This window comes from Nesoenas mayeri (assembly GCF_963082525.1).
Source record: "Nesoenas mayeri genome assembly, chromosome: 5".
NCBI lineage: Eukaryota > Metazoa > Chordata > Aves > Columbiformes > Columbidae > Nesoenas > Nesoenas mayeri.
This window is the reverse complement of record NC_137548.1, coordinates 43,439,471-43,460,097: the sequence shown is the minus strand read 5'-3', so window position 1 is coordinate 43,460,097 and position 20,627 is coordinate 43,439,471. Positions and strand designations below refer to the sequence as shown.

The following is a 20,627-nucleotide window of genomic DNA, read 5'->3' as shown; positions in this document are numbered from 1 at the left end:
TGATAACCATATTATAACCATCTACAACCACTTTGCCTGTTCACTGTATTTTTCACGTCCTCTCAACACCCGTCTTGGAGCTGAGACACTGCTGTCCCATTGCTTAAGCTATGCAGCTGCTTCAGCAGAGTCTCCTGGGGAGTGCCGAGGGTGTGATTTATGCCTGCAGGGACAGCGAGCAGAAGCGGTGCATATAAAGCATCTTAGCCGCAGGGAATGCCAGTACTCCATTCAATTTGCAAACCAAAAAGACAAAATCCAGTGTCTTACAACTCAAAGTAGCAGATAAGCATCTATCAGTTGGATTATCAGGATTGTAAATTAGCATCCCTCATTGTGTGCTTTTCACCCAGTTTGAAAACAGTATTATTCACATGACCACAACAGGCAAGAATATTGTATCAATTTTTAATATTATAAATACTATGTCAGAACAGAAATGACAGTGCTGTGCATCTGCTCCATTCTGCTACTATTTTGCATCTTCTTTCTTGGCTCCTGCTTCTATTTTTAGGGGTTCTGGAGCTGCACGATATGCAGGAAATGCCTCCCAAGGACTATTCAGATCAAACTTGCGAAATTCCTGAGATAGCTCCACAGGCTCTGCCACTACCCGTTTCACCTCATCGTCATACCGCACCTAGAACAGAGCAAAGGACACAGGCCAGTCATTTTCAAACAGTCCCCATAGCACCTCTGCTGTTGGCTGCACACGGTAATGACCCAGGCCACCCCCTGGTGCAGGCAATCCTGCTTCTTATGCCATGGATAGGCTACAGCTTCAGTTCTTCTCACTACTAAACAAGAGCCCTCCAGATGCCACCAAGAACTCTGGACTCTCCAAGAAAAACCTCTTCTTTGCTGCCACTTACCTCAGGTGTCCTGACTAACCACCCTGAATTAGGAGTGACCAGCCTACAATCCATATGAAGTCCATGTGGAATAACACATTTAGTTTGTCATATGACAATGGAATTTCTCCTGGAATTTCTCGCTGAAATAAGGTGGCCCATCCAGCTGGCATAGCTGGGGACTAGTCTCATGAATCACTGTAATACGGAAGTTTCTTTGGTTTTCATTGTGCTTCTTAGCGTTAACACTTAGAACATGGCACAAAAAGACAACCAGGGTGACATGCAGGTGACCGGCTTCTGATTGGCTTGATTTACCCTCACTGTGCAAGTCCAGATCTCCAAACCACAGCTCAGGGGAACCCGCCTGGTCCTCACTCACAGGATTTGCTGTTACTTCTGTTTTTCTTAAAACAGAACCTCCCTGCCTGCAGAACCTCACTGTTTTCTCCTGAGACTCAGCTCAGTCTTAGAACTGTGGCAAATATGACTGCTTCTGCAAGGCAGTCATTTGAAAGTAGACAGATACCAAGCACACTCATTTCACTTGTGGTTTGACATAAAGAGGTAAATATTTGATAAATGCCAAGAGTCAGTTCAACTACAGTTTTATAATCTGCATCTACAAAAACTCAACAAAGTGGAGTTCCAACTACATTAAGATCAGTTCAATCCTTTGTTCCTTTGGGAATCTCCAGTATTGCAGTGGAAAATTTAATCTTCCAGAAGACATGCCAAAAGCAGAAGCACTTCCTCTGCCTGACAAATTTCTTTGATACACAGCACATGGAATTTGCTCAGTGTCTCTGGCCTTCAGCTGCCTTATTACAGATAATACTTTGTGATGACTTCAAATTTCCATGCAGGAGATCTATACAATTCCTCTGGAATACAGACACGTGAAAGATCCTTAGCGCCTTTCAGACAAAGGACTGTAAAGCAGTCACACTTCTGTACCAAAACTCAGATCGCAGAATCATAGAATAGTTTGGGTTGGAAGGGACCTTGAAAGGTCACCTAGTCCAACCCCCTGCAATGAGCAGAGACATCTTCAACTAGACCAGGTTGCTCAGAGCCCCACCCAGACTGGCCTTGGATGTTTCCAGGGATGGGGCATCTACCACCTCTCTGGGCAACCATTCCAGAGTTTTACTACCTTCACTGTAAAAACTTCCATTTCTTGTCTCAATCTCCCCTTTTAATTTAAAACCATTACCCCTAGTCGTATGGCAACAAGCCCCACTAAAAAGTCTGTCCCCATCTTTCTTACAAGTCCTCTTAAGTCTCCCCAATGCCTTCTGTTCTCCAGGCTGAACAACCCCAACTCTCTCAGCCTGTCCTCACAGCATAGCTGTTCCAGCCCTCTGATTGTTTTTGTGGCCTCCTCTGGCCCCTCTCCAACAGGTCCATGTCTTTCCTGTACTGAGGGCTCCAGAGCTGGATGCAGTACTCCAGGTGGGGTCTCACCAGAGCAGAGGGGCAGAATCACCTCCCTCGACCTGCTGGTGAGGCTCCTTTTGATGCAGCCCAAGATACTATTTGCCTTCTGGGCTGCAAGTTCACATTGTCGGCTCATGTCCAATCTTTCATACACCAGTACGTCCAAGTCCTTCTCCACAGGGCTGCTCTCAATCCCTTCATCCCCCAGGCTTTATTGATTCCAGGAATTGCCCCAACTCAGGTGCAGGACCTTGCACTTGGCCTTGCTGACCCTCATGAGGTTCGCATGGGACCACTTCTCGAGTTTGTCCAAGTCCCTCTGAATGGTGTCCTGTCCCTCAGGTGTGTCAACTGCACCACTCAGCTTGGTGTCATCCACAAACCTGCTGAGGGTGCACTTGATCCCACCACCTATATCACTGATAAAGAAGTTAAACAGTACTGGTCCCCATATGGACCCCGGAGGGACACCACTTGTCACTGGTCTCCATCTGGACACTGAGTCATTACGACATAAGATATTGGAGAGATTTGATAACTTTTGACATAAGCGTATCTCCTACCTCCACATAACCAGAGAGTGGAAAGTCCTTCCGGAAGGGATGGCCCTCAAACCCATAGTCTGTGAGGATTCGCCTTAGATCAGGGTGGTTGGCAAAGAAAACACCGTACATGTCCCAAACCTAAATGAAAGGGAGCCAAGTAAGTTGAATTTGATTTTAAAAAAAGCCAACTCTTGATATATTATGTCCATAAAATTTCAGTTCCACGCCTGGCTGTGTGTAGTGCCAGTGAAACTGATGCAGGAACCCATTCAAAAGCAATCAAACAACCTTTTATCTCCTATTCTGAAATGGCAGCCAGGGCTGCCATTCTTCTTCCTCAGGGTCCTGGGAATCAGTTTAATCAGGAAAACTCAGTCTCTCTCAAAAAAGACTCTGCTCCCAAGTACACTGGCACTCACCTCTCTTTCATACCAGTTTGCTGCCTTGTGCACAGACACTGCTGAGTCAACAGGCGTCAGCTCATCAGTGTACGTCTTCACACGGATCCGACTGTTGAACCGCAGAGACAGGAGATTGTACACAATCTGAAGCAGAATAAAAGCTGCATTGGTCTTGTATAACATTTGTGGATCTCTCTGCAGTACAGTACTGACTAAGCAAAGGCACAGGAAGATTATTGCAAATATTCTTTATCAGCAGAACCACATTCAGCACTTAAGAGCTGGGCACAAAGACACTATTACAACTGAGGTTCCAATAGCTTAGCACTTTGATCCTTACAAGTGTAAAAAAACCCAATGTGAGATGCAGAAACCATGACTGATGAAGCAGAACTGAAGTAAAGAGGGATACTAAGTCTTAAAAATGAGAATACTGAAGGAATGGAGTCACTTGACAATATTATTTCAACAGTCTGTCACAAAGAAAATGGCTACCAATTGTTCTCAGAATCCAGTGGGAGAAAGCTAAGAAGAATTTTTCTGCAGCTGAAAAGCTATACAGTGAGATTTTCAAAAGCATCTGCAGGGACCAAATCTCAAATAGCCACTGGAAGTCAGTGGAAGTTCAGTGCCCCAGGTCTTCTGAGAGCTTTCTGAAAATCTGTGTCACCTCCTATTTGGTCCTGACTTTCAGGGAATGTTTTTAAAACAACTAAACAGTTTTTTTTGTTTTGTTTTTAAAAATAGGAAAATTATTAAGAAAGTTGATGGGATTTAAAGAAAAACATGATCAGTTGTGTCAACAGTAGCTGATGGGCGTAAGTCTAAGAAGGAAAAGTACCAGTTCACATCGGGCCAGAAAGTAGTCTCGAGACACTTTTGTAAAACCCAAAACAAAACAAACAACCCCCCGCAAAAAAAAAAAAAAAAAAAAAAAAAAAAGACTTTCAGCAGCGTGTAAAAGAAAAGCCAGGCTAGGAACACATGCAGTATTAGTTCTGCTAGTGCTTCCATGATCAACTGATTAAAAACCTCAGTATTTCAGAGCAGATTTTCTTTTAACTGTCAGAAAGCAAAACAGAAAAAAACCAGCATCCACAGCCATCAGGACTTGTGAAAACTCTCCAAGTCCCGCACCTACGAGCAGTTCTTACCTCAAAGCGGTACTGCCGAGATGGGACATCAACAGCAGTCAAGTCAGCCAAGCATTTGAACTGGGCATTAGTGTGATCCCGTAGGAAGGTCAGAACTGGAATGATCCCATCTGGGTGGATCAAAAGTTCCAGCTCATTGAAACAGGTCACCTGATGGAAATAGCAGAAAGAGCATGAGTACAAACACCAACAGGACTGAACATTACACTGAATCCAGCAGGACACCTAAACAAAGAGCATATATCGTCCAGCAGACACATAATGACATGACATGAAAGGGCTTAATAATAGCAGTGACTTTCATGTACTTCTGACAATATTTCTTACCCAGCACAACTTCTGAAAACATCTAATGAACAAGCAGCGTGTTCACTGAGTCCTGTCCCTCCCACAAGAACAATTTCTTGAATACCACCTACCTGTACTTGCTGGATATACTTGGGCAGAATCTCAGCCACATATTCCCCAAAGGCACACAGCTGCTTCTGTTCTACTTCATTTTTTGGTCTGACAGTAGCTAAAGAGAAAAATAAAGTTCCTAAGATTATGGCAGGGAATACAGAAAGCTACAGAAAGAACGGGAGTAAATCCCATCCCTGACTTAAATATCCCTTTAACCAGTGTAGATGACTCTCAGTAGCTCTGGCAGAAGCCAAGCAGGTTCAGGTGACCTGCAAAGTTTATGGTAAATGCGAAGCTCAATGTAACTTATACGTAAAATAGAACACATAGGATGCTGTAATAGAGACTAGACTATAGCAACATACATGTGGTACACAACACAGAACTAGAGACTTTGATAAGGAAAGAAGTTTGTGACAGTGTTTGACAGCATTTTTTTTTGTGCATTGTAAATACAGCATAGAATCATAGAATCATTTCAGTTGGAAAAGACCCCCAGGATCATCGAGTCCAAGCACAAAAACTATAACTTTTTGACAAGGACGGGATTCAAACCCACACGTGCACAGCACAATGGATTAGAAGTCCATTGCCTTAACCACTTGGCTACTTTGTCACAAGGAAGAACAGCCCAACAAGATGACGGAGAAGCAAATAACAAGAGAGAGGCAGAGATGACAGAACAATCTGAACACAGATGCTGCTCTTCACATTTAGCCTCCACCTAAAAGGATCCTTTTTTCTAGACAAAGTAATCCTGGTTTTGTTTCATGTACCAGCATCTAAGCAACTCCCTCATAATCAAAACATCCTAGGATCTTATGCTGCCTTTTTGTTTGTTTGTTATGATTACCAACACTCCTCAAGATCCAGGGCAATGAGGGGCTATGGAGCTGCTGCCCAGGCACAACATTGCACAGACCATCAGGCAGGTCCCTGGGGAAGGATGCAGATGTGACCACAGTGCAAGTACCGTTATCAAAACAACCGCTTTTCTGGACAAAATGCAGGTTTATGTGCGACAGGCGTCAACCATCTTCTGATGCACCCACCACAACGGTTCTACGGCACAGAACCTCCCCAAGGGCCCCAAGGCCGGGCCGGGACCGGACAGGGACACAAGGGCTCGACCCGGTCTCTGACGCTGCCCCCTCCCCCAAACCAAACCAAACCAAACCGAACCAAGGCCCCGGCCCTGAGACCCCGCCGGGCCGCCGCCCGCTGCCGGTCCCGCTCACTTACGGCGAGTCTCCCCCGCCGAGCTCCCCGCCAGCCGGGCCTGCGCCGCCGCCGGGCCTGCGGAGAGAAACGGACATGTCATCAGTCCCAACCACCGCCAGCCGCCCGGCCCGGCCCGGCCCGGCCCCGCTGCCGCCAGCCCTGGGCCCGGGGCGCTCACCTCGCAGCGCGGCCCGCAGCAGCCCCCGCGCCGCCGACAACATCCCCGCCGCGACACGGACGGGCAAGGGCACGGACCGGAAGCGGAAAGCGACGCCGCCGTCGCGCTTCCCCCGGGGGGCGGAAACGCGCGCGGCTTCCCGAGGGCGCTTCCGGGTGGGTGTCCGGAAGCGGCGGGTGCCCGGCGGAGCCTGGCGCAGGGTGAGGGGCGCGGAGCCGCTGCTGGGGCAGCCCGGGGCGGCGGGAGGCTCCGGGGCGGCGGCATGAAGGGAGGTGCCGCAGGTGGGTGCCGTGCTGCGGCGGGGCGGAGCCCGGGGACGGGGCTGGAGGAGCCACTGCTGCCCCGGGGCGGGCCGGGAGCTCGGGGGCCGGCGAGAGGCCGCGGGGCCGTGCCGGGGCCGGGCAGGAGCAGCCCGGGCCCGGGCGCGGCGAGCTCTGCGGAAACGCGGCCGCTGTCGGGTGCGGGCGGAGGCAGCGCGGCGCGGCGGGAACTGGCGGTTTTCGCCGCGTTGGTGCGGGCCTGATGGCGGCCTGTAGCTTTCCTTCGCGCCCCCCCGAGTGTGAAGCCACTCAGCTGTGTGCGTGGGATCCCAGGCACTGTCACGGCACCCGCGACCGTGTCAGGAGCCAGTGAGGTGCGGGGTGTGCCAGGTGCTGGTTAACCACCTCACTATCTAAAGCCCAGCATATGGGGCCATTACTTTGGTAATGAAAATAATGTGTTAAATATAAAATTTTGCTTCATGGGACACTTCAGTCTTCCTGCCCTTTTCTTTCTTTATAGTGGCGATGCCGTGGATGAAAGGAGAACTTTGTGTTTACAAGAAGGATGTGTGGTTTACAGCAATCTTTAGCTGCTGTTACAAACTCTTTCATGACTTGGCACCAGTCCTCTGGAAATTGTGCAGGACAGTGGGGGCAGCTGGTTCTGCTGTGCCAGGGGGGCAGAGTAGTTGATCCATCCATGTCTTGGTGTTCACTTTGGCGTTCTGGGCTGCAGCTTTGTGCATCTTGACTGTAAGGATCAAGAGCTTTCACTGAAGTGGGAGCCAGTTTGCAGGATAGGCTTGTGCTTGGTAAAGCTGGAGAAACAGTACTGATGTGTTCTGTGCTGATTACAGTCCCTCAGTCTCTTACAGACTAATGTATAGGTAGTTTTCAGACAGATCAGAACTATTGTAAAATCACAGTAAAGGTATAGTTAAGGCAGGCCATCATCAGGAATGGGATGGACTTGCCCAGCCAATTAGGGATGTAGACACTACTTCGTGTGACAGAACTTGAGCAAAGAACTTATGAGCCCTCTTGTATCAAGCAGAGCTATTGTAAGAAAATGCATGTTTGACAAAGTAAAACACGGAAGAGTAACTATGAATCTACTGGAGAAAAATCCTGTCATTGGAAAACATTGTACTGGAAATAATGTTTGGCATTAACTGAAGAAATTTGTGATGTCAGTTACCATGGCTGATAGATGAGGTGTAAAAATAAATGTAAAGTGAATTCAGGTGGGCATCTGTTTACTACTAGTGCTGTCAAGGACTATGTTAAAAAAGGCCTCTTTTCTGCAGCACTCCTCCTCTGGTTCAGAAGCTTTCTGACCCACTAACTGCTTGGAGCTCTTCAATCTCTGGTAGCTACTAAGAGGTATTATCTTTTAAACCGGATTCTCTTTGCCACTTGGGAAACAGTGGCTAACAACATCTAATAGGTTATTTTGCATGTTGAATGTGTCTGGTGCATTAACAAACTGAGCATAACCATCAGTTATCTCATTTGTTTGACTTGAAGGACTGGTGGTTAGATTTGGCAGACTTCTCATGCATCTTTTTGGAAAAAATCAACTTCACCTTACTTGATACCACTGCACAGATTCATCATGTTGGTTTTGGATGGTAATTAACTTCTCCTGATGATATGAACTGCTGTCTGTGCTCTTTGTTAGTATGACACTGTAATCCTTTTTCCATCTAGCCCAGCTATGGTGCTGCCACATTCTTTTGGCTTTGCAAGTTTCCTAGGGCGGTTGCTGGACTTTCCACTTGAATAACTGTTCCTGCATTTCTTTGTGTCGGTGAAATGAGCGGTGAAAAGATTTGCACGTCTCCCAGTTCTGCTGGGATGTGATGCTCACTGTACTGGAAGTTTGGTATATATTATAATTTTAATTATGCCAACTTCTCATTTGTTGTTTGAGATTCTGAAGCTCAAGCAGAAGTTTCTGGCTGTGCTATTTTATATTCAGTCTAAAATATGCTGGCCCCTTACCAAGATGTTTGATGTTTTTCCCTGTGCCCCGAAGTACTGCATAATCTTGGTAGTGGAGAGAGAAAGCCATATAATTATTGTGATTTTTACAGATTGCTGGAGGTCTGGTCTGTGCAGCACCATGGACGCATCAGAAGAGACTGGGGGCTCCTCTGCAGAAGAAAACTACTTTGTGAACTACACCTTCACCGACCGCTCCCACTCAGGCCGCGTGGCCCAGGGCATTATGAAATTATGCTTGGAGGATGAGCTCTTTGCTGATGTTACAATATCAGTGGAAGGCAAAGAATTCCAGCTGCACCGTTTGGTCCTTTCAGCTCAGAGCTGCTTTTTTCGTTCTATGTTCACTTCCAACCTAAAGGAGGCCCACAACCGGGTGATTGAGCTGCAGGACGTTAGCGAGAGTGTCTTTCAGCTCCTTGTGGACTATATTTACCATGGGACCGTAAAGCTGAGGGCAGAGGAGCTGCAGGAAACGTATGAAGTGGCAGACATGTACCAGCTGACTGCCCTTTTTGAAGAGTGCTCCCGTTTTCTGGCCCGTACGGTGCAGGTTAGGAACTGTCTGCAGGTCATGTGGTTGGCAGATCAACACAGTGACATGGAGCTCTACACAGCTGCCAAACACTGTGCAAAGTCACATTTGTCTCAGCTGCAAGACACAGAGGAGTTCCTACACCTGCCTGTCCGCCTGCTGACAGACATCCTGACAGGTAAGGAGTTCCTGAGACCAGCCAGGATGTGGATGCAGAAAGAGACTTTCAGAGAGTTTATCAGGGGTTGAACAAAATAGGTGGAAAGATGCAAGCTTTCATAATCACTGTTTATTCAGAGGCTTAGCTAAGCAAAGCAAAACATTCTAGATAATCAGAAAAAAACTTAATTTTTACCAGACGTGCAACATCTAAGCTATAGAAAAGGGACAGAGTATGTTGGTAATTCCCAGCAGTTCCTGAGTCAACAGGTCAGAAGTATTACAGATTTTTTTATAAACGTAATTTTAACTTTCAGCAACTTGCTGTATTTTGTTTGCATTAAAAGTATAACAAAGAAGCGTTACCATAAATGAATGCCTTATGAAACTTTTTCTTTAGTTCTTTATCCTTTAATATAGTAATGCAACAGCTGAACATTTTTAAGAATGTTCGAGCACAAGCCTTATTTTATACTATGTCAGTGTTATCAACAATTACATATAATTGTTAGGATTATTTAGGCTAGGCACTCAGCTGACTGAAATAGAGGCATTATAACACCTTAGGTAATAATTGCCCTTCTTGTGAAGGTAATAGCCTTCCACTGTAATGGATGCAATGACTCAGGGTTCTGAAGGATTTCAACACTTCAACAACTTAGTCCAACTGCCACTGATCCTTAAAGATTCTCCTCTGCCCTAGTTAGTACAGGCAGTACATGAAAACCCCTCAATGATGCTGCAGTCACAACTCCATTTTTGTCCATTAATGTACATTATTTTTTGGCCCTTGCTAGAGGAAGGAAGGATGGAGAAGCAGCTCATACATTCAGATGTACTGGACTTGGGACCAGAGAGTACCACTTTCTTGCTTTAGTTAAATAACTTTGTAAATGAGTAAATAATTGTACTTTATGTGTTGTGCATTTTAAATGCTGTTAAAATAAAACTACCATGACTGGCTTCTTAGGAATACTGGCAAATCTGTCTCTAAGACTTAAAATAGCCTTTGAAGTTGATGCTGTGCATATGAGAGTCTTTACAGATATTGCATTGTATTACCTCTTTTTCATCTAAAGAAATTTGCAGTCAAAAACCTATTGAGAGTATGTACTGATAGCTCAAAAAAGCTCTATGGTAAAATTAGAGTAATTTTGATAATTATGTAGCTAAAGTTTTTAATTTAAGTTGTGACTTCATTTAAAAAAATCCTTAAATAATGAAATAAAGCTATAGAGGTCAATCACCCTTAACTTCCTAGGGATTCCATGTAGTGACCATAGTTTTAGGACTATGATCTTTAGTGTTTGTGTTCTTAAAGTAAATTACTGGCTTAATTTTTTTTCCATGCTTCATGTATTTCCATATATAGAATCACATTACTCAGTATTTATGCCAAAACCTAGCTCATAAAATGGATTAGAATCTGAAATATACTCCTACTGCTGGCAGGGAAAACGTTTTTCTTTTGCAATTCCTGCATCTTTGTTTAGTTCATGGAGATTTAAATAGAGGAAGCTATTAGTGTCAAGGATAAAAATTAATTTCATGAAATAGTAATTTATTAAGCTTACCTTTTGTTGCACTCTAGGGCCCATTTCAAAATCAAAGTATTTCCATTTAACCACTACATGTGCGGATAGCTTATGGAAATCTCTTTTACTAATAAACAGAGTTGAAATACTTGTTCTACACTTTTCCTCCTCCCTTCCATTGAGAACAGTGTTGGAATTTGTCTGATGCCTTCAGCAGAATTAAATTCAGGGTTTTTCATGAGACCAGACTACAAAATCAGAGGGCCTTCACCAGGAAATCTCTCAATGAATACAGGCATAATTGCTGGCTTTCTAACTAGAAGTAAATATCCAAAATCTTCTAGGTAATGTACTGATGACAGTGATGCAATCAATAGTTTGTAGCAGAACCAAAACTTCTAATCATCCAAAGTGCTTAAGACGTGGCAGCTCTGTCTTCTGTTTATTCAAACTAATTTAATGTAGATTCCTGGCTGGCAGTGCTCATCATGCCTGACAAAATTTATAAATCTCTATGTCTTTTTTTCCTCTCTAGAAAGTAAGGTTTGTGGTGGGAGTGGGGGGAGGGAGTCACAGGAAAAGGATGTTCTTGAGTACACACATCTTTGTCTAGGTATCATAAATGCCTTTCTGTCCCCAAACCGTAGATGGCGTTCCATGTTCTCAGAATCCAACAGTTGCTATAGAAACCTGGATCAACTTCAACAAGGAGGAGCGAGCAGGGTTTTCAGAGACACTGCGATCAAGTCTGAAGGTATAAAAAGACCTTCTGTTCTGGGGTTGGTGTAGCACTTGCTGGTTTTGCACTTCCCAAGGCAGGGTATTGTGCTCACAGGTGTGACTTGAAAGTCATAAAATACAAATATCATTGAAATTCACTGTGCTTGTGTGAGGAATACTTTTATTGTCATAAATAGCAACCCCACTGACAGCTTTTCTAATATAACCTGAAGCTGCTTTCAGTAGTGATTTGAGCAATGCCACAAATAAATTTTTTCACCAGGTGCTCAGTTACCAGAGAGACCATTCAGAAATCTGAGTTTGGCATTCCCCTTATTAAAAGTCTACTCCATCAGTGATGTCACCAGCCGTTACCTAAACCACAGTCACTGGTGTTCCAGTGAAGTCTGTTGCTATACTGCTATGTCAGATATCACTGGTGTCTTGAAAAGGCTTTGAGGCTCCAAATCCTAAATGCTGTAGGGTGGCAGGACTTAGGAAGCAGGTCACACACTTTTGGATCACAGGTGGGTCCTAAAATGCTGAATAATTCGGTCTTAGGCATCGCTGGTGTTCGTGTAAACAGGCCTAATTCTGCTGACATGCTCTCTTTTCTCTCAGGTGATTGGAGAAAATGTTCACATCTACCTGATTGGAAAGGAGTCATCACGTACACATTCGCTCGCTGTCTCTCTGCATTGTGCTGATGATGACTCCATAAGTGTGAGTGGCCAGAACAGCCTGTGTCACCAGATCACCGCAGCCTGCAAGCATGGTAGCGACCTATATGTCGTTGGTGGCTCCATTCCACGACGCATGTGGAAATGCAACAACGCGACTATAGACTGGGAATGGTGTGCCCCTCTACCCCGTGACCGGCTCCAACACACCCTTGTTTCTGTGCCAAGCAAGGATGCAATATATTCACTGGGGGGCAAAACTCTACAGGACACTCTCTCTAATGCCGTCATATATTACAGAGTACGAGACAATGTCTGGACAGAGACCAGCCAGTTGGAAGTGGCAGTCTCTGGAGCTGCAGGTGTAAACCTTAATGGTGTCATTTACCTGCTGGGTGGGGAAGAAAATGACTTGGACTTCTTCACCAAGCCCTCTCGGCTAATTCAGTGCTATGATACCAACACGGAGAAATGCCATGTGAAGCCATACGTACTGCCTTTCGCAGGGCGCATGCATGCTGCTGTACACAAGGATGTGGTGTTCATTGTAGCTGAGGGGGATTCACTGCTATGCTATAACCCCCTTCTGGATAGCTTCACCCGGCTGTGCCTGCCAGATGCCTGGAGCTCAGTACCGTCCCCCTGGAAAATTGCTAGCTGCAACGGCAGTATCTATGTATTTCGTGATCGCTATAAAAAGGGTGATGCGAATACTTTTAAACTTAACCCAGCCACCTCTGTTGTAACAGTCACAAGCGGCATCAAAGTGCTGCTCACTAACTTGCAGTTTGTCCTGGCCTAAGTGGGTAAAGAAGGCCTAGTGATAGAAAAGGCAGCACCGGTGTTCTGCTGTGCAGCTCAGAGTCTCCCACCACCCTCAGCACCAGTCCCAATTACTGCGAGCTCACAACATCCAGTAAAGACCCCATCCTCTATACCTGTGCAGAGGAAGTACAGACTTGCTGGCTGTGGGTCTATTTTATATAGCACTATTAAAGTTGAACTGCTGCATCTTAGATTTCAGATGGACTAAATGCTATTACTTTGATCCCTTGATCATAAGCTGCTTGCATTGGAGGCCCAAACTGCAGCAAATGTTTTTTTTTTTAGCCTGGAACCAAGCCACCAATAACAAATCCTATAACGTATGGACAATGTCCTCTTTGGCTTACATTGCTAGTTTTAACTTCATAGAACACTGTGAGTTGCTGCCATGTCAGTCACAGAGTTAGATGTGCACTGTGTCCTTCAGGGATGTCCCCATTTAAACATTCCTGTGTTCCTATTGCAGAAGGAGAGACTGGCAGAAATATTTACAGCAAACAGATTCCACAGCTGACCCCAGGACCTTTAGTAAGTTGCATTATTCAGTACTTCTCCCAGAGAAGTGGAAACAGACTGGGAACTTGCATACTGCTCTGTCATCACCTACCATAAAGGGAGATTGTTTTTATGGGCATTGGCTTCCTTTACTGTACAGGGAATCCCTACCTGTAATCATAACGTAGTGTTGGTGAAAGATGGAATTAAGACCACTTCCTCCTACCCCTTTCTGTTGGCACTGTAACCCTTTGGGTAAGAATCTGAATAAAGTCTCTGCTGAGACAAAGTTTTCTTTTCCTTTGCTGCAAATACTATAGAACTTCAGTTTGGCTCAGCACTGATACTGTGTGTGGGAGAGAAGAACTATGGGGCTTCAAGAGAACTAAGATATTAGCCATAAGGCAAGAAAGCTTTAAAGAAACAGCCCTTTACTGTAATTTATGTAAAAAGTTATTTATTTATGGTCAAAAAGTACAACAGTTATGCCTTCATTAAAACATAAGGCTTTTTTAAAGCAGCCAGCACAGATTTTTATAATTCTTACTGACACTCTGCAGTTGTCCCAGTGATTATGTTCCTGTGAAATGTCTCCAGGACCTGGACTTGTTTGTGCCGAATGAGGATGTGGGGACGGATCTTGGCAATAGCCTCTATTGCTTCTTGAGGGCTCCAGTGATGCAGCTGAAAATGCAGAAACCCTGTGAGTTAAAATCCATTCCATCCCTGCACCAGCTAATGAAGACTTCCTGGAGGCTACAGACAACATTAGAGCTGTTAGAAAACTTGCAGCTTTGCCCCTTCATGTTCCTCTCAGAGGGGCCTGAATGTCAATGCAAGTTCATTAAATGAGTCCCTCAGTTCAAGAGGGATGGCAGCTGCCTCAGACCTCCATTTTGTGTCTCACTCATGCTTCCAGCATGTTGTGAATAGTTTCCTGTCCTAGTCACACCTCACACTAGACCAGAGGAAAAGGGCAGCTTGCTTGTTTTGTTTTGTTTTTCTTTTAACTTGACTACTCCCATTGCACTTCAGCACTAAGGGAAGACTTTCCAGGGAGCACCTAATGGCACCAACATAACAAGCCACAGGTGGGATTTTGCTCTTAGTGCTGCTTTACCCAGTTGGGTCTGTAGAGGAACTCAGAAAACCAAAGTCACTTCTCTTGATCCTAAATTGTATTTATTGAAAACCTTAGAAAGGCTCACCGTTTCAGTTAACCAAGGAGAAAATCTGAACAACAAAAATGGATGTTTGTCTGCTCGGTGACCTACCCTCACAAGTGACATGTTATTCCCATCTCAATCTGTTCCTCCATGGAGAGAATTCAGAATGGCAGAGTAATTCAAAACCTTTTGAGAACTTAACAATATTAATGGCCCAGAAAACTGAGCAGCTTCCTGAAGGCTGACTGATCTGCCAGAACCAGCAACAGATACTGTCAGACCATGTGTTTCAAAGCCTTGTTGCAACAACAGTTTCCCATAAGATCAGAACATCTTTGCCAGTGCCTGTGCTAATAACTGAGCTGGCAGAGGCAGACTACAGATGAATGAAAACACTACTTATGATGGCAGCTTGTTGCAGCTTCATCACTCTCATTGCCAGGAAGCATTATCTTGACAGTATCACAAGCACAGATCAACAATGTGTGCAAAGATAAACTAGATTATCAAAGCTTAGACCACAGTTCAGCAAACATTGTTTCACTTGTTCATTACCTTGCATTTCCCAAGTTCTACAAGACAGCAATGTAAATTTGGGGCCTAGCTATCTACCTCTCTTGAAATGGGTCTCCCATCCAAACTCTGTAAAATCATGGAATATTAATGTACCTGTACATGCTCAGGCCTCTTGAGCAAAAGGAAATTGTAACGGTTGGCTGTACTTGCCCAGACTGTATGAAAATAAACCCCATTTAGTACAGAACCCTTCTTACTTGAATCAAATACGCTGCCACCATGGTGGCACTGCGGGAGCGTCCTGCCTTGCAGTGCACATATACACTGTTCCCACGTGCTCGGTGTTTCAGTATGAATTCAACACCCTCATGGAGGTTTTCCAGGGTTGGGACTCCGGTAAGATCCACAGTGCTGAGACGCAGTTGTTCCACACCCATGGCCTCCCATTCCTGAAATGGGCATAACAGATCCCGTCATTTAACTTTTCCTGTTTTGGTTTGTTTGTTTGTTTTTCCAGAAAGAAAACCCATAACTGTTGAGGCAGTTGGGAAATTCAGTGAGGTTGTAATCAGACTTTGAATGTAAATCCTTTAGATCAAATGTATGGAAACTTTAGCACTAGTTAAAGAAGTGGAAAGATGTGGTTCAGCTAAAGGAAAGGAGGGGAGCTGGGATGTCGTGAAACAAAAGGCATTCTTCTATTGGCATACGCGGATTTAACACTCCTCGTCACCATCTGCCACTGGGGCTGTAACACTTCACTCGTGTCCTCACGTTTCACTGCTTTGTCGCGTAGTTTTAAGAGACAGGAAGAAGCCGCGTCCTTGCTGTCAGATCCCGGCAGGAGGCGGCCCAAGGCTCAGGCGAGCCGGGACAAGCGGCCCTTCCCGCGGGCACCGCCGGCTCACCTGTGCGGAGCAGCAGAGAAACCGGGTCTCGTACTCCTCGTTCAGGGTCACCACGGCGCGCACGTTCTCCTCGGCCACGAGCTGCGGGCACAGCCACCGTCAGGCACCGTCAGGCACCGGCTGCCCGCCCGGCCCGGCCCGCCCCGCCGCGCCTGCCTTACCCTACGGCTGCGGCCCCGCAGCGGCAGCGCCCCCAGCAGCACGGCGCCGTCAATGCGGTGGAACCAGGGCCGGCGGGACCCGGGCAGCTGCGCCCGCACGGCCGTGTAGAGCAGCGTCGGGTAGAAGAGCAGCCGCGCCGCCCCGGCGCCCAGCGCCGCCGCCACCCCCATCGCGGGCCGGCCGAGAGGCGGGGGAGCGCCGCGGACGAGCGCACTGAACGTGAGCAGACGGGGGAGCCTGCGGCCGAGCTCGTGGCGGGAGCGGGGATGCCGGACTGGCCCACCACCGCCTGGGCGGCCGGAGCGGGGCAGTGTCGGGCGGTGCGCGGAGGGGCCGGGGCCACGCTCCCGCCCTCCCCGGCCGGCCCCTCCACCTCGGGCCCGCCTTGGTCTTTCCCGGAAGCGCCGCCATCTTGCGGAGCCGGCCTGAGGCGGCGCAGGGAGCCGAGCCGAGCGGGGCGCGGGTGGATCCCCGGGGGCAGGTGAGGGCGGCGGCCGCCAGGAGGAGCTCGGGCCGGGCAGAGACGGTCGCGGATCCGAGCCCGCGGAGAGCGCGATCCGCCTCACGCAGGTAACGGCTCTTCTCTTTCTCTTGTTCCCCGGGGCTCCCGCCGTAAGGCCACTCGTGCCGGGCCGCGGCGGCAGCCTCTGCGGCGGGAGCCTCGCTCGCTCCCGCCCGCTTCTCCCCGGCGCGGCGCGGAGGGGCAGGGGCCCGCGGGGCGGCCGCTCCGCCGCCGCCCTGTGTGCGCCGCGCTGGGGGCGGCGGCCGCCCCTCCGGGGCCCGGAACCGGAGGCCGCCGGTTGTCGTATCTTGATCGAGTGCTGACAGCGCCTCGAGCGGCGCTGGGCCGGGGGGCGGCGCCGGGGGGCGCTGCAGGTGCGAGCGCGGCCCGAGGTGCCGTCGCCATTTGGGGGCAAGGGGGCTGCGGCGGGCCCGGGGCGGCCCTTGCGACGGAGGAGCGGCGGCCGCAGGCCGTGGCCACAGTCAGCCTCCCGGGAAGGGCTGGTCTGCCGGATCGCCGTGGAGTGGCCCGGGGGCTTATCCTGTGGACCTGGGATGCGGCTGCATGTCCTCAGGGGCACGGTAGGGATCTGTCGTTTGGACTAGTGAAACGTGTGCTGGTGTGGGAGGAGGTAGAGGCAAGTCGAGTGTACAAGAAGCACAGGCAGGGGAATTGGAGTTCAACACAGCGTGGGGATGTGCAGTCTCAAGTGTAAAAAGGCATGATGGACACTACTGGAATGAAGTAGGAATAGAAATACAAAAACTAGAACAGACCAAATGTAAAATCAATGTTAAATACACGAAAAAGCAATAAAGGTTGGTAACAGCATGAGACTTTTATAAGATTGTTTACAAGTAGGAAGTTGAGAGGCAGCATTATAATAAAGTGTGGAAGCTTCACTCCTTTAAATTCTTGAGGAATTGTGACCCAGACGTTTTCACCTTTAAGGCACAGGCATTCTCTTCTGCCAGAAGTTTTTGAGGAGGGTTTTTCAAGTGTTGCAGCGTTTTTATATGCAGTGTGTGAGTGTGATCGTTGGGTGTGTTTCTCTGGGAGCTCACTTGATTTAGAGAAATATTTGGTGAGGGTTTACATCTTGAAGCACTCTTTGCTTCTGGTTTACAAGAGCTTGGACTTTCTGAGTATCTTGCACCTCTTTTTTTTTTTTTTTTTTTAGTGCATCTATCTGTCCTTCCCTGTCCTTATTCTTTGTACTACTGATAACAATAATTGCTAAATTACCTCCTGCTGCCTTTTGCATTCTTTCTATAGATTAATTCATCAGATAGAAAATATACACTGCACTGACTTGGCATTGCACATCTGTAATAAACCCATCACATGTTTTTCTTCCCCTCAGCTATATTCTTGGGAGCTCTGCATAATGTGAGATATTGAGCTTCCTAGAGTTGTGTCTTGATCTAAGCCTTTAAGAGGCAGTTTTGTTGGAAATACTACTGCTGTGGCAGATGTTTAAAAATACTACCTACATCTTTACACTGAGATAGGAAATGCCAAGGTGGGTGCAGCTTGCATCCTGCAATTTAATATGTTCAGTTGCATTCCTGCTGATGGAAGAGTCCCCAGGGCAGGAGCACAATTTTTATCTGCTCAGAGGCACGGATGCAGATGTATATACCAGTAAAATCCCTAAGTAGGGATTTTAAAGTATGATAATATAAAAGGTTTGTGGGGTTTTTTTTAAGTGCTTACTGTTCTCTTTCAGCCTGTGCTCACTTTCAAATTATTGCTGATATTTATTCTGAGAAAGTCTATGCTGTTTTGTGAAGTGGGTTCAACCTTTCTGATTGATTGTTCTTGGATGGCTGTGTTTTTCCTTTCCCTGTCAAAGTTTCTAGTGTTACATTAGAGAAAAATCAGTCTCAGATCCTACCTCCTTAGTTATGTGCTTGCTGTTATGTATCTGCTTGGTTTTTATATATGAAAAAAAGTAATAGGTGCAGGCTTAGGAAATAGTGTTTACACACAAAAAAAAAAGCAGGAGCACAGAACCTGTAGAAAAGTAGACATTTGAAAAGTGACTGCCCTAAAATAATGATCACTAAAACACAAAGTTTTTCGCGTTAGTTAGTTTTGTTTTGAAAGTATATGGTTTATCTGTCTTTCACAGTGCGAAATATGGTAAAGAACTCCACAGTAGTACTGTGTGCTTATTAGTGTATCCACCTTTCTGCTAGTCCTTCAAAACTACATGCATTTGTAAGACTATTGTTACATGGTTGGGGGAAGGTGTCTTTAATTTCTGTTTCTTCTGAGTAGGGATTCTGAAGACATGCTGCATGGAGCTACTCCTCTAAAGGGAAAAGCAAGAAAGGTGACTGTATCACAGATATGCAATAATTGTATATCTCATCAATAATAAATCCATAATTTGCAAGGTTCCCTGCAAGTAACTTTTACATCAATTGAAGAATCATTAGATGAAACAAATTATGGTGCTCTGACATAAGATAAATATTTATAATGTTGCATAACTTTCTTTTGAAATTACTGCAAACAATGTTATGCTGAACTAGTTGAATTTCATAAAAGATAGATGTTTGTGTGGGTCTTCAATATTTGGATTCTCATTGAGTTAAGTAAAATACTGTCTCTAATCCATTTCTTAACTGAATTTAGTAAGAAACTTTATTATGAGCAGGTTGTTCCTTAACTATTCCTTGCAGCTTTTTCTGAGATGTGGTTATTGATTATCAGTTACTATGTTTCTTCGTTTCATGTCTTTGCCTTCTGGGTCTTCTGCTGCACATCTATTCAGAGGGCCTGCTCTTACGTTTTATTTAATGCTTTCTTTGGGCTAGGTGGGAAGTGATACAAATTCTCCTTGTTTTGAGATTTCCTGATTTATTAGTCTCCAGCTCTGGTATCCAAGAAGAGCCCACTCTTCCGGATGTTAAAATAGAGATTGTTTTTCAGCAGTATGTCCATGAGACAGTCCAGTTTTCCAAGTCATAATGTGAGTTTTGCTACTGAAACAGCAGCAATAGTCAAACAGGCTCAGATTTATATTTCTGAATTCTTATTTGTCAGTCTTGCCATGAATGTCTTAAATGTTGTATTTCAGTCTAGGCATGTTCACTATTGTTTCTTGTTCTTTAGTTTACCATTCCCCAAGACAATGTGCAGAGTTATTCACTGCCTTGGTAACGGCCTTCAGGCAAGAAGAGCATCATTTTTATCCATTGATCAGTTATTTGGCAGGGTAGAAAAACAGTATAAATCAAAGCAGAGTAAAATACTTCAGGGTTTATTAGAATGGGAGTTGTAAATTGAGAAAAGTTATCTAGGCCCTCTAATGAGTATTTCTTTTAAAGTATTACAACACAGTATCTTGTGTTGTGATCCTGTTGCAAGATTTCTTGAGGCAAGAGAGGTTAGCTTGATCGGAAAAGAGTAACCAGTAGTTTTATTGCCCTTCCTCCTGTCATTAGAGATGCTTGTGTTATACAAAAAAAAAAAAGCAAGATACCACTTTTCTGCTGTTATTGTCTACACCTATTTTAGATTGTCATGCCAAGACACCATATTTGGGGCATAACAGTGAAAAGAGAAAGCTTTGGCATTCACATTTTAAAGAGGAGATTTCCCAAACATCAGCTGAACATCATCTTGTTTGCACCTGATGCAAGATTCAAGTGTGTAAAGCCAAAATATACATTAGGTTAAAACAGGAAATTTGGATAGAGCAAGGGAGAAAACATAAACTGCTTTAAAGCTCCCATGCAAATTAGTCTGCGGATACTTTGCTGTAGGGATTAATAGCTTATGAATCTGAACTGCTTTTGACAGAGCAGGCTTGTTTGACAGCAGTGTAGTAGAGCACAGTTGTGTTCCCAGGTAAAGGAAGTATTCAGCCATCTTAGCCCTGTACATTTTAAAATAAAAGGCATTGTTGCTAACTGAATTCAGGATGAACAGTGAGCAACTAGATAGCTGAACAG

General features: G+C 45.8%; 4 protein-coding genes across 9 annotated transcripts in view; 2 read left to right on the top strand and 2 right to left on the bottom strand.

The window, feature by feature from the left end:
* Positions 1-54: 54 nt before the first annotated feature.
* NDUFS3 (NADH:ubiquinone oxidoreductase core subunit S3) lies at positions 55-6,367 on the bottom strand. Its single transcript, XM_080345184.1, has 7 exons — positions 6,193-6,367; positions 6,036-6,089; positions 4,811-4,908; positions 4,392-4,541; positions 3,256-3,381; positions 2,855-2,974; positions 55-640 (listed from the first exon to the last, which is right to left on the bottom strand). The coding sequence occupies exons 1-7, from the start codon at positions 6,233-6,235 to the stop codon at positions 473-475; spliced, it is 759 nt and encodes a 252-aa protein (XP_080201310.1). The 5' UTR covers positions 6,236-6,367; the 3' UTR covers positions 55-472.
* On the top strand, positions 6,358-13,732 carry KBTBD4 (kelch repeat and BTB domain containing 4). Of its 3 annotated transcripts, none has more exons than XM_080345163.1 (4): positions 6,358-6,473; positions 8,552-9,172; positions 11,336-11,442; positions 12,030-13,729. In XM_080345163.1, the coding sequence occupies exons 1-4, from the start codon at positions 6,455-6,457 to the stop codon at positions 12,888-12,890; spliced, it is 1,608 nt and encodes a 535-aa protein (XP_080201289.1). In that variant the 5' UTR covers positions 6,358-6,454; the 3' UTR covers positions 12,891-13,729. The 3 variants fall into 3 exon arrangements, with proteins under 3 accessions (XP_080201289.1, XP_080201291.1, XP_080201290.1); XM_080345165.1 differs by having other exon boundaries at positions 6,360-6,392; positions 12,030-13,732; XM_080345164.1 differs by lacking the exon at positions 6,358-6,473 and adding an exon at positions 8,046-8,086 and having other exon boundaries at positions 12,030-13,732.
* Positions 13,733-13,849: 117 nt separating this feature from the next.
* On the bottom strand, positions 13,850-16,512 carry PTPMT1 (protein tyrosine phosphatase mitochondrial 1). Its single transcript, XM_080345185.1, has 4 exons — positions 16,160-16,512; positions 15,999-16,079; positions 15,348-15,539; positions 13,850-14,092 (listed from the first exon to the last, which is right to left on the bottom strand). Exons 1-4 carry the CDS (start codon positions 16,328-16,330, stop codon positions 13,952-13,954), a joined length of 585 nt encoding a protein of 194 aa, XP_080201311.1. The 5' UTR covers positions 16,331-16,512; the 3' UTR covers positions 13,850-13,951.
* CELF1 (CUGBP Elav-like family member 1) overlaps positions 16,285-20,627 on the top strand; it is a 69,434-nt gene continuing 65,091 nt past the window's right edge. For 2 of the 4 annotated variants that reach the window (XM_080345169.1, XM_080345170.1), the window contains exon 1: positions 16,570-16,730. The gene's annotated coding sequence lies outside the window, so the exon portion shown is untranslated. Of the gene's footprint in view, positions 16,380-16,569; positions 16,731-20,627 lie in introns of those variants that run through there. The other 2 variants (XM_080345172.1, XM_080345171.1) reach the window with 2 other exon arrangements.

Coding starts and splice junctions, on each gene's coding strand:
- NDUFS3 (XM_080345184.1), bottom strand. CDS start 6,235: ATGTTGTCGGCGGCGCGGGGGCTGCTGCGGGCCGCGCTGCGAG. Junction 6,090..6,192: donor GCTGCGGGCCGCGCTGCGAG/GTGAGCGCCCCG, acceptor TTCTCTCCGCAG/GCCCGGCGGCGGCGCAGGCC. Junction 2,975..3,255: donor CAAACTGGTATGAAAGAGAG/GTGAGTGCCAGT, acceptor CCTTTCATTTAG/GTTTGGGACATGTACGGTGT.
- KBTBD4 (XM_080345163.1), top strand. Junction 9,173..11,335: donor GCTGACAGACATCCTGACAG/GTAAGGAGTTCC, acceptor CCCAAACCGTAG/ATGGCGTTCCATGTTCTCAG. Junction 11,443..12,029: donor CACTGCGATCAAGTCTGAAG/GTATAAAAAGAC, acceptor CTTTTCTCTCAG/GTGATTGGAGAAAATGTTCA.
- PTPMT1 (XM_080345185.1), bottom strand. CDS start 16,330: ATGGGGGTGGCGGCGGCGCTGGGCGCCGGGGCGGCGCGGCTGCTCTTC. Junction 16,080..16,159: donor TGCGGGGCCGCAGCCGTAGG/GTAAGGCAGGCG, acceptor CTGTGCCCGCAG/CTCGTGGCCGAGGAGAACGT. Junction 15,540..15,998: donor TTCTCTGCTGCTCCGCACAG/GTGAGCCGGCGG, acceptor TGCCCATTTCAG/GAATGGGAGGCCATGGGTGT.